The following is a 13,113-nucleotide window of genomic DNA, read 5'->3' on the forward strand; positions in this document are numbered from 1 at the left end:
ATCGACAGAGGAATGGATAAAGAAGATATGGTACATATATACAATGAAGTATTAATCAGCCATTAAAAAGAATGAAATAATGCCATCTGCAGCAACATGGTTGGACCTAGAGATTGTCATACTGAGTGAAGTAAGTCAGACAGAGAAAGAAATATCATATGATATGGCTTATATGTGCAATCTAAAAAGAAATGATACAAATGAACTTATTTACAAAACAGAAACAGACTCACAGACTTAAAGAATGAACTTATGGTTACCAAGGGGCAAGTGTGGGGGGAAGGGATAGTTAGGGAGTTTGGGATTCATGTATACACACAGCCATAGTTAAAATGGATAACCAACAAGGACCCCACTGTATAGCACAGGAAACTCTGCTCAATGTTATGTGCAGCCTGGATGGGAGGGAAGTTTGGGGGAGAATGGATACATGCATATGTATGGCTGAGTCGCTTTGCTGTGTACCTGAAAACTGTCACAACATTGTTAATTGCTATATTCCAATATAAATTAAAAAGTTAAAAAAATTTTTCAGAGTCCAAGAGGTTCATCTCCTCAAAAATATAGCACCTACTGTTCTTCTGCACTGGATAAAATTACTACCATTATATTCATGTCTTTGGTTTAAGACTTTTTTTTCCCAGAAGCCACAGTTAAAAATAAATGTGTTAAAAGAATACAGAAGCGGAACCAAGATGGCGGAGTAGAAGGACGTGCTCTCACTCCCTCTTCTGAGGACACCAGAATCACAACTAGCTGCTGGACAATCAACGACAGGAAGACACTGGAACTCACCAAAAAAGATACCCCACATCCAAAGACAAAGGAGAAGCCACAATGAGATGGTAGGAGGGGCGCAATCACAGTAAAATCAAATCCCATAACTGCTGGGTGGGTGAATCACAGACTGGAGAACACTTACAACACAGAAGTCCACCCAACGGAGTGAAGGTTCTGAGTCCCACATCAGGCTTCCCAACCTGGGGGTCCGGAAATGGGAGGAGGAATTGCTAGAGAATCAGACTTTGAAGCCTAGTGGGATTTGATTGCAGGCCTTCGACAGGACTGGGAGAAACAGAGACTCCACTCTCGGAGGCCGCACACAAAGTAGTGTGAGCATCGCAACCCAGGGGAAGGAGCAGTAACCCCAGGGAAGACTGAACCAGACCTACCTGCTAGTGTTGGAGGGTCTCCTGCAGAGGCAGGGGTGGCTGTGGCTCACCGGGGGGACGAGGAAACTGGCAGCAGAAGCTCTGGGACATGCTCCTTGGCGTGAGCCCTCCCAGAGTCTGCCATTAGCCCCACCAAAGAGCCGGGGAAGGCACCAGTGTTGGGTTGCCTCAGGCCAAACAACCAACAGGGAGGTAACCCAGCACCACCCATCAGCAGTCAAGCAGATTAAAGTTTTACTGAGCTCTGCTCACCAGAGCAACAGTCAGCTCTACCCACCACCAGTCCCTCTGATCAGGAAACTTGCACAAGCCTCTTAGACAGCCTCATCCACCAGAGGACAGACAGCAGAAGCAAGAAGAACTACAATCCTGCAGCCTGTGGAACAAAAAAAACGTTCACAGAGAGATAGACAAGATGAAAAGGCAGAGGGCTATGTACCAGATAAAGCAACCAGATAAAGCCCCAGGAAAACAACTTAATGAAGTGGAGATAGGCAGCCTGCCAGAAAAAGAATTCAGAATAATGATAGTGAAGATGATCCAGGACCTCAGAAAAACAATGGAGGCAAAGAACAAGAAGATGCAAGAAATGTTTAAAAAAGACCTAGAAGAATTAAAGAACAAACAGAGATGAACAATACAGTAACTGAAATGAAAACTACACTAGAAGGAATCAATAGCAGAATAACTGAGGCAGAAGAACGGATAAGTGACCTGGAAGACAGAATGGTGGAATTCACTGCCACGGAACAGAATAAAAAAAAAAAAGAATGAAAATAAATGAAGAGAGCCTAAGAGACCTCTGGGACAACATTAAACGCAACAACGTTCGCATTATAGGGGTCCCAGAAGGAGAAGAGAGAGAGAAGGACCAGAGAAAATATTTGAAGAGATTATAGTCGAAAGCTTCCCTAACATGGGAAAGGAAAGAGCCACCCAAGTCCAGGAAGTGCAGAGTCCCATACAGTATAAACCCAAAGAGAAACACAGCGAAACACATAGTAATCAAACTGGCAAAACCTAACGACAAAGAAAAATTATTGAAAGCAGCAAGGGAAAAGTGACAAATAACATACAAGGGAACTCCCATAAGATTAACAGCTGATTTCTCAGCAGAAACTCTACAAGCCAGAAGGGAGTGGGATGATATCCTTAAAGTGATGAAAGGGAAGAACCTACAACCAAGATTACTCTACCCTGCAAGGATCTCATTCAGATTCAATGGAGAAATCAAAAGCTTTACAGACAAGCAAAAGCTAAGAGAATTCAGCACCAACAAACCAGCTCTACAACAAATCCAAAAGGAACTTCTCTAAGTTGGAAACACAAGAGAAGAAAAGAACCTACAAGAACAAACCCAAAACAATTAAGAAAATAGTAAGAGGAACATATGTATCGATAATTACCTTAAACGTGAACGGATTTGGTGCTCCAACCAAAAGACACAGGCTTGCTGAATGGATACAAAAACAAGACCCATATATATGCTGCCTACAAGAGACCCACTTCAGTCCTAGGGACACATACAGACTGAAAGTGAAGGGATGGAAAAAGATATTCCATGAAAATGGAAATCAAAAGAAACCTGGGGTAGCAATACTCATGTCAGATAAAATAGACTTTAAAATAAAGAATGTTACAAGAGACAAGGACGGACACTACATAATGATCAAGGGATCAATCCAAGAAGAAGACATAACAATTATAAATATATATGCACCCAACATAGGAGCACCTCAATACATAAGGCAACTGCTAACAGCTCTAACAGAGGAAATTGACAGTAACACAATAATAGTGGGGAACTTTAACACCTCACTTACACCAATGGACAGATCATCCAAAATGAAAATAGATAAGGAAACAGAAGCTTTAAATGATACAACAGACCAGATAGATTTAATTGATATTTATAGGACATTCCATCCAAAAACAGCAGATTACACTTTCTCCTCAAATGCGCACGGTACATTCTCCAGGATAGATCACATCTTGGGTCACAAACCAAGCCTCAGTAAATTTAAGAAAACTGAAGTCATATCAATCATCTTTTCTGAACACAACACTATGAGATGAGAAATGAATTACAGGGGAAAAAACGTATAAAACACAAACAGATGGAGGCTAAACAATACGTTACTAAATAACCAAAAGATCACTGAAGAAATCAAAGAGGAAATCAAAAACTACCTACAGACAAATGACAATGAAAACACGACAATTCAAAACCTATGGGATGCAGCAAAAGCAGTTCTAAGAGGGAAGTTTATAGCAATACAAGCCTACCTCAAGAAAAAAGAAAAATCTCAAATAAACAATCTAACCTTACACCTAAAGGAACTAGATAAAGAAGAACAAACAAAACCCAAAGTTAGCAGAAGGAAAGAAATCATAAAGATCAGAGCAGAAATAAATGAAATAGAAATAAAGAAAACAATAGTGAAGATCAATAAAACTAAAAGTTGGTTCTTTGAGGAGATAAACAAAATTGATAAACCATTAGCCAGACTCATCAAGAAAAACAGGGAGAGGACTCAAATCAATAAAATTAGAAATGAAAAAGGAGAAGTTACAACAGACAACGCAGAAATACAAAGCATCCTAAGAGACTACGACAAGCAACTCTATGCCAATAAAATGGACAACCTGGAAGAAATGGACAAATTCTTAGAAAGGTATAACCTTCCAAGACTGAACCAGGAAGAAAGAGAAAATATGAACAGACCAATCACAAGTAATGAAATTGAAACTGTGATTAAAAATCTTCCAACAAACAAAACTCCAAGACCACATGGCTTCACAGGTGAATTCTATCAAACATTTAGAGAAGAGACACCACCCATCCTTCTCAAACTCTTCCAAAAAATTGCAGAGGAAGGAACACTCCCAAACTCATTCTCAAGGCCACAATCACCCGGATACCAAAACCAGACAAAGATACTACAAAAAAAGAAAATTACAGATCAATATCACTCGTGAGTATAGATGCAAAAATCCTCAACAAAATACTAGTAAACAGAATCCAACAACACATTAAAAGGATTATACACCATGATCGAGTGGGATTTATCCCAGGGAATGCAAGTGTTCTTCAATATACGCAAATCAATCAGTGTGATAAACCATATTAACAAATTGAAGTAAAAAACCATATGATCATCTCAATAGATGTAGAAAAAGCTTTTGACAAAATTCAACACCCATTTATGATAAAAACTCTCCATAAAGTGGGCATAGAGGGAACCTACCTCAACAAAATAAAGGCAATATACGACAAACCCACAGCAAACATCATTCTCAATGGTGAAAAACTGAAAGCATTTCCTCTAAGATCAGGAACAAGGTAAGGATGTCCACTCTCACCACTATTATTCAACATACTTTTGGAAGTCCTAGCAACAGCAATCAGAGAAGAAAAAGAAATAAAAGGGATACAGATTGGAAAAAAAGAAGAAAAACCATCACTGTTTGCAGATGACATGATACTCTACATAGAGAATCCTAAAGATTCCACCAGAAAAGTACTAGAGCTAATCAATGAATTGGGTAAAGTTGCAGGATACAAAATTAATGCACAGAAATCTCTTGCATTCCTATAGACTAATGATGAAAATTTGAAAGAGAAATTAAGGAAACACTCCCATTTCCCACTGCAAGAAAATGAATAAAATACCTAGGAATAAAACTACTTAGGGAGACAAAAGACCTGTATGCAGAAAACTATAAGACACTGATGAAAGAAATTAAAGATGATACCAACAGATGGAGAGATATACCATGTTCTCAGATTGGAAGAATCAATATTGTGAAAATGACTATGCTACCCAAAGCAATCTACAGATTCAATGCAATCCCTATCAAATTACCAATGGCATTTTTTACAGAACTAGAACAAAAAAACTTAAAATTTGTAAGGAGACACAAAAGACCCCGAATAGCCAAAGCAGTCTTGAGGGAAAAAAACGGAGCTGGAGGAATCAGACTCCCTGACTTCAGACTATACTACAAAGCTACAGTAATCAAGACAATATGGTACTGGCACAAAAACAGAAACACAGATCAATGGAACAAGATAGAAAGCCCAGAGATAAACCCACGCACCTATGGTCACCTAATCTATGACAAAGGAGGCAAGGATATACAATGGACAAAAGACAGTCTGTTCAATAAGTGGTGCTGGGAAAACTGGACAGCTACATATAAAAGAATGAAATTAGAGCACTCCTTAACACCATACACAACAATAAAGTCAAAATGGATCGAGACCTAAATTTAAGACCGGACACTATAAAACTCTTAGAGGAAAACATAGGAAGAACACTCTTTGACATAAATCACAGCAAGATCTTTTTTGATCCACCTCCTAGAGTAATGGAAATAAAAACAGAAATAAACAAATGGGACCTAATGAGACTTCAAAGCTTTTGCACAGCAAAGGAAACCATAAACAAGACACAATGACAACCCTCAGAATGGGAGAAAATATTTGCAAACAAATCAACGGACAAAGGATTAATATCCAAAATATATAAACAGTTCATGCAGCTCAATATTTTAAAAAATCCAATAATGGGCAGAAGACCTAAATAGACATCTCTCCAAAGAAAACATACAGATGGCCAAGAAGCACATGAAAAGCTGCTCAACATCTCTAATTATTAGAGAAATGCAAATCAAAACTACAATGAGGTATCACCTCACACCAGTTAGAATGGGCATCATCAGAAAATCTACAGACAACAAATGCTGGAGAGGGTGTGGAGAAAAGGGAACCCTCTTGTACTGTTGGTGGGAATGTAAATTGATACAGCCACTATGGAGAACAGTATGGGGGTTCCTTAAAAAACTAAAAATAGAATTACCATATGATCCAGCAATCCCACGACTGGGCATATACCCTGAGAAAACCATAATTCAAAGAGACACATGCACCCCAATGTACACTGCAGCACTATTTACAATAGCCAGGTCATGGAAGCAACCTAAATGTCCATCGACAGACGAATGGATAAAGAAGTTGTGGTACACATATACAATGGAATATTACTCAGCCATAAAAAGGAACGAAATGGGGTCATTTGTTGAGTCGTGGATGGATCTAGAGACTGTCATACAGAGTGAAGTAAGTCAGAAAGAGAAAAACAAATATCGTATATTAACGCATGTTTGTGGCACCTAGAAAAATGGTACAGATGAACCTGTTTGCAGGACAGAAGCTGAGACACAGATGTAGAGAACAAATGTATGGACACCAAGGGGGTGAAGCGGCGGGGGGTGGGGGTGGGGTGTGATGAATTGGGCAATTGGGATTGACATGTATATACTGATGTGTATAAAATGGATGACTAATAAGAACCTGCTGTATAAAAAAATAAATAAAATTCAAAAAAAATTTTTTTTAATAAATAAATAATTGTGTTGCCAGGGAGGGTTATCCATGAAGAACATTCCATGCCTCAGCATCAGTTTACCAGGTCATTTAGGGACAACCCAAGAAAAACAGACCAGAACCATAAGGAAAGGAGGACACACACAACACTTAATTTGTATTTGAACCAAGAATTCTGGAAAAAGTAGAAAAGGGCCAGAATAAAAAGGTGAGGCCCAGGTAAAGTGTGACCGCCAAAGCCTAGGACATGAGAAAAACACAAGATATCTATGAGTAAAGGGTATAAGAGGAAGAAGAGGGTTACAGACAAGGTCAACAGAAGGTCAACAGAAGGTTGGTGTCAAAAACAACGCTGACCTCACTGTTTATCTATCCCAGGGTCAGCCCTGAAACTGCTCCAAAACAATTCACCAGAATAGTCCAAGTAACACTGCATTTTCAGAAAGGTACCACCCTAAATGTGTTATGACGGAGTGGCTGAGTACCCTGTGCAAGAGAAGAGAGATCTATAGGCTTTGAGCACTAAAACAAACAATTGTTTGGCAATTCTAATGAGTGTGTACTTCTAAGAGAGAAAATGTAACTGGACAATTGCGTAGTTACTGATTTTATTCAGGGCCATCACAGCCCCCCTTCACAGGTCATGCTACTCTGCAGTTAAGTTAATCATCACTCAGCCATCTGATCTTCAGCTGACAGTGAAAGGCTCACAGGGTTACGTTCCTGCAATACAAGCCTGTGCCATGTGAATACACAAGGCCAGCAAGGATGCAAAGCAACGGAGTCACTGCTATCACTTTTCCTTACAGAAATTCAGTGAAAGTATTTCTTTTCATTTTTATGGGTTTTTTTTTAAGTTTGGCTCATAAAATATCAAGGGGAGGTGGGAGATTAAAACAACAGTAATTTGTTTTTTTCACCCATTTAAATGGCAAAGGTATGTATGTTACCCAAAGTAGGCAAGGGTGTAAAGAAATGAACACTTTCTTATACCAACAATGGGAATGCAACTTGGAACAATCACTCTAAATGGAAATTTGACAATATGCAATCAATGTTTAACACACATTCATGGTCTTTGACCGTGAAATGCCACTCCTAGGAATTTATTCTTAGAAAGTAATCACAGATCGACCAAAAAAAAATCTAACTATAAAAATATTTACTATCATAATGATTGTAAAATGGAAAAAAAATGGAAACAATATAAATATCAACCAAAGAAAATCATTTAAATAAATTATGGTATATTCATATTATGGAATATTATGTTACCAATCATAATGATATTGTGGAATATATAACAATAATGTTGATAATAATAACAGCAGCAGTACCAAATGAGGTACTTACTATGTGATAAACATTATTCTAAGCACTTTACATGTCTTAAGCCTTTCAATCCCCAAAATAGCCTTAGGAGGTAGCTATTAACTATTGTTATCGCATTTTACTGATGAAAAAAAGAGATGTTGGGGCAGATGTTAAAGCAGAGAGTCGTTATACAACATGCCAAGGTCACATGGCTAATAAAGGGCGCATCAGAAATTCAAACACCATTTAGTCTGTGCTCCTGGCCATTCTGGGTCAATCAAGAATATTTAATGATGTGGAAACTTCTTCTTGTTGTATTGTTAAGAGAAAGTAAGTTATAAAAGAGGAACAAAGGAGGGAAAGAAGGAAGGAAGGGAGGGAGAGGGGGAAATAGAAAAGACTCTTAACACTGAACATTTAGAGTTATTCTGATATTTTTTAGTGTGTTTTCTCTATTTTCCAAATTCCTTCAATAGGAAAATTTTTTATTTTAATTTTTAAACTGCACACTGAAAACAGATGGTTATTTACTTTAATGATACTTTGGGAGGTAGCAGCTCACTGGTCCTTATGTGGAGCCTCAAAACATGCTTAAGGGGAAAGAGGGCCAGTCATTCAGAAGGAGACAAGCAGACCTGCCTGCCTTTACCCAATGTTTCTGCTCCTGCAGGCTGACATACAAACCCCTCTGGGGGGCCCACGTGATAGTAATACATTACATTTCTTTTGCATCATTTTAATATAATGACTGCAACGACAAAAACAATAAATACCTTTCAAAAAGTATCTGCCATATGACATTTGTGCCACACGTTTTACAATGTAGTGTCTACTCTTTACAACAACTTCATCGAGTAGGTATTGACCATTTCAACACTTGCAGAAACTAAAATCCAGAGGGCTTAAGGGACTTTCCCAAAGCCACATAACCAGGCAAGTGGGGAGCCAGGAGTTTAGCCCAGGTCCTTATGGCTCTGAAGCCGGGTTCTTCTACCATACCATGCTTTACAGTGAGGCAGTATGGCATAGTAGTTAAGAGCACTGATTCTGGAAAACGATTTTATCAGTTTGAATCCTAGCTCTGTGACCTTGGACAAATTACTTACGCTCTCTGTGCCTCAGCTTTCTCATTCAAAAAATAGTACCTAGGTGGCAGGGCTATTATGAATCAAGACTTTATTGCACATAAATCACTTCCATCAGGAAGTATATGCAGATTCTGAACAAACCCATTTTAGGAATTTGCAACCAAAAGTATGCAGCATTGATCAACACAACAAAACCTAGTGGGCATTCCACAAATTTTCAAAGATAATAACAAACACGTGCAGTGCCTACTATGTGCCACGCCCGGTTGTAAGCACCTTGTACAAATTAACTCACTCAATCTTCAAAACAAAAAATGCCAAGAAGCCTAGCAAACTTACATAACTTTCTGCTGGCAATTTTATAGTACTGGTAACATCCCTTCCTTTACCTGGACTCTTCGTAGATGGGCCACACGCTCCTCTATGGAGGTCTGCAAGGCCAAAGGGACTTTCAGAATCTCTTGGTAATTGTCCATCAGAAACGTCACCAACCTAGCAGCTAATAAGTCATCCAAGTCCACTTCATCTTTGGAACACAAGATGCAATGGGAAAACGTCTGAACCATCTAAAAAAAAGAAAAAAATAGAGGGGAGGGAGGGTGAATTTTTAAATAAACACAGATGAGGTTTTTTCACTACTCTGAACTGAGTGCCATCTAATTTGCAAAAACCAAATGTGCCTAGTCAGTGAGAAATGGCCCACAGCACAGGGTGCACATCTCACCTGGCACCTGGCCACACCTTGTCATCTCAGGTGGGCTGATCTTCTCATCAACCAGCATGAACAGAATGTGCGTCACATCTCACAGAGACTTAACAGAGATGCTTGTCTGAGCAGTTTTTAAAGGCACTCCCTTTTATAGATGGTTTTAAATATATATATTTAAACAAATTCTGAAAATTATTATCACCATCACAACTTGGATCATGTAGCACTTTTAAGTTAAAAGTACTTTATAGCCATTTAGTCTAATAATATCCTAATTTCATTATTGTCTTATTTCGTTGTTTTAAAAAAAAATTGCGAGCACAATCTATGTGCCTCAACAATTAGTTTTTCCTAGTTAATTGTTATTTTCTTCAGGATTTTGTATGTACATTTGACAATCACCTTTGAACAAAACCATCAGAAGTGCATTAGGTTATGAAATACAAAAAATATTATAGCAGCTGTTTCCATAGAATTCATTTTAACTAATCCATTCTTAATGCAATCCTTTGGACGGACTATTTTTTCCTTTTCCTACTAATTTTATTGTTGACAATCTTATTTCAAAATCTATAAGCATGTAAATGAAACAAGTCAGGCACAGAAAGACAAATACTATATGATATCACTTATATATGGAAACTAAAAAATACAAGAAACTAGTGAATATAACAAAAAAGAAACAGATTCACAGATATAGTGAACAAACAAGTGGTTACCAGTGGGGAGAGTGAAGAGGGGAGGCGCAATATGTGGAATCTAAAAAAATGGTACAAATGAACCTATTTACAAAACAGAAATTGAGTCACAGATGTAGAAAACAAACTTATAGTTACCAAAAGGGAAAGGGGCAGAAGGATAAATTGGGAGATTGGGATTGACATATACACACTACTATATATAAAATAGACAGCTAATAAGAACCTACTGTATAGCACCTACTGTATCTATTCAACACTCTGTAATGACCTATATGGAAATAGAACCTAAAAAAGAGTAGATATATGTACAGGCATAACTGACTCACTTTTCTGTACAGCAGAAACTAACACAACATTGTAAATCAACTATACTCCAATTAAAAAAAAAGAATTACAAATTATTATGTACAAAATAAGCTACAAGGATATATTATACAGCACAAGAAATATAGCCAATATTTTATAAAAACTATAAATGGAACGTTTAAAAATTGTAAATCACTATATTATACGCCTGCAACTTATATAATATTGTACATCAACTATAATTTTAAAAACCTATAAGCATGATGTCATGTAATTCTGTTTAATAAGACTTCATTTCATCAACATACTGCAGATGATACTTTATCTTCACTCACATATATGTACAGAGGGAGAGACACACACAGAGACTTTATCTGGAGACTAGGGACCCCAGGGGATCTGTGAGTGCCTTGAAATTGTATAGAAAATTTTACACATGCATTCTTCTGGGGAATAGGTGCAAAGTTTTCTTCAGCTTTACAAAAAGGTCCATTAGCCCACCTACCCATCCACCCACCCCCCAAAAAAGGTCAAGAATCACTCTACTGGGTGCTGATTTGTCCTCTGATCTTATACCACACCTCTAAAAGTCGAACAGTGGACCCTCAGGCATACACAATGGTTCACCAACATATAGAAAGGATGTACATCCCAGTGAAACATCAATTTTGCTCTAAGATATTTTTTGAGGAAAATTAATAAATTTTGCTAGTAAATAATCCTAAACCTAGACCCTATTTTAAAACACATGCTGACATGACAAAGTAGAATTCAAAATTAGCCTGTTTTTAAGCAAAACAGAATATATTAAGAAATATCCTCACTCATGGACCCTTAGATCATACCCTGAAAGACACACATTCTTTCATTCCAAGTTGTCTGGTCTAACTCTATAGTTTACTTCTTCCCTCTTTAATCCATGATATATGCTGCATCTTCTCCTACTGGTTATAGTAACAAAGGTTTTGCGACTCTTTTTGTCCTGGAGGAGAGAATGCTGTTTATTGACACGCCAGTAATCCTTTCTGTCCACGCTTCCTTCTCTTGTGTTGACAGCAGGCAGGATGCAGCAGCTATCTCTACACTCACTCTACACTCTACCCCTACTCACTCTTTACTTTTCATTATGTTCTTTAAGTCACTAAGACCAAAAGCACAATACCAGTCTGGGTGGATTCCAAGCCATGGCTCTTTAAGTCGGCCTGCCTTGTACCTTCCTCTGGTTGCCAAGCTAGTAAACTTTACTCAAGTGAATTTTAACCCCGAAACTCCAGTCCTCGTTGATGTTAGAAATCAACGTACCAGTGTTCGGGTGCCAAAGCCATCACACAGTGGTGGCATCTCCTTATTTAAGCAGATCCTTGCCATCATCCTCATCAACAGCTGTAACTTTCTTCTATTTTCAGGAGGCAGGAGGAGGCAGCAAACTTGAAATGCTTCAATGGCCATTTTCTCTTTCTGTAACAAACCTGATTTAGAAAAAAAAAAAAGGTTTTAATCCTTTAAAAACCTATAGCCTACCTGACTCTATTATGTTCACATTTTTACAAAACATGTATTACTAAAATTATATAAAGCATGTTTGCATGTGCAATTATACTGGGCTAACTGACATAGATCCACTGTCACAAATCTGCATAGAAAACACGAACCACCAACCAGCGTTGGCAAATATATAAAACAAATACAGCCATTTCCCCCTCCCACACCCTTGACAGATAAAACTAAATTTTCATAGCATTCCTTCCCTCTGAGCCAAGAGCAGTCAGGTTAAGCCTAACTTAACTCTCAACACTCTGCAAGAGGTCCAAGACAGCATGAGCAAGAACATGAATGTGCCATCACTGCCCTGAAGTTTCCCCTTGTGTACTATTTCCTCACATGGTCACCATCCTGCATGACTCTCACAGACTAAATAATAGGATTAATGCTGTTAGAGTCATTCCGGTGCCTAATGGCTCTGCTTCTTTCTAAATAACACCTTCCTCCCACTTAAGCTATTTTTTCTAGCTAAGTGTGATGACTCAATCATGTTACATGTCATCCCTCCTCACCCAATATGATTTTGCTAAAAATTAGGGTATTCTAATATTGTGCTCTCTTCAACCATATTTGTCTCTGGACACACACACCTCCAAGCCTTCTGAAGAGATGAAACTGCTTTCACCCATTTATTGGTTCATATCCAACTTTTTCAAGTTCCAACTAGTCTCTGCTTGGAGACAAAACCATCTTTTATATTCAGTAAATATTTACTGGCCATGTACGATATGCCAGGAACAATGCTAGGTCTCAGAAATATAAAAATATGCCAGGCCCCTTCCTTTAAAGAGCTTATGCACTGTGAGAAGGAGAGGCCCATAAAAAAGTAAGTAGCAAAATGTGAGAGGTGCTGCAAGAGACATGTGCAACAGGCATATTAGGGAACCTGTAA

The 13,113-nt window shown here is 38.1% G+C and overlaps 1 protein-coding gene across 3 annotated transcripts in view; it reads right to left on the reverse strand.

Annotated features, from left to right (window-relative positions):
- DEPDC1B (DEP domain containing 1B) overlaps positions 1-13,113 on the reverse strand; it is a gene marked incomplete at both ends in the record, with an annotated part of 107,028 nt that overhangs the window by 6,332 nt on the left and 87,583 nt on the right. For all 3 annotated transcript variants that reach the window (XM_082652094.1, XM_082652093.1, XM_082652092.1), the window contains 2 exons: positions 9,353-9,529; positions 11,982-12,148. In XM_082652094.1, coding sequence (XP_082508220.1) covers positions 9,353-9,529; positions 11,982-12,148 — 344 coding nt within the window. The remainder of the gene's footprint in view (positions 1-9,352; positions 9,530-11,981; positions 12,149-13,113) is intronic.

Source organism: Grampus griseus (assembly GCF_964374135.1).
Source record: "Grampus griseus genome assembly, chromosome: 3".
Taxonomy (NCBI): Eukaryota; Metazoa; Chordata; class Mammalia; order Artiodactyla; family Delphinidae; genus Grampus; species Grampus griseus.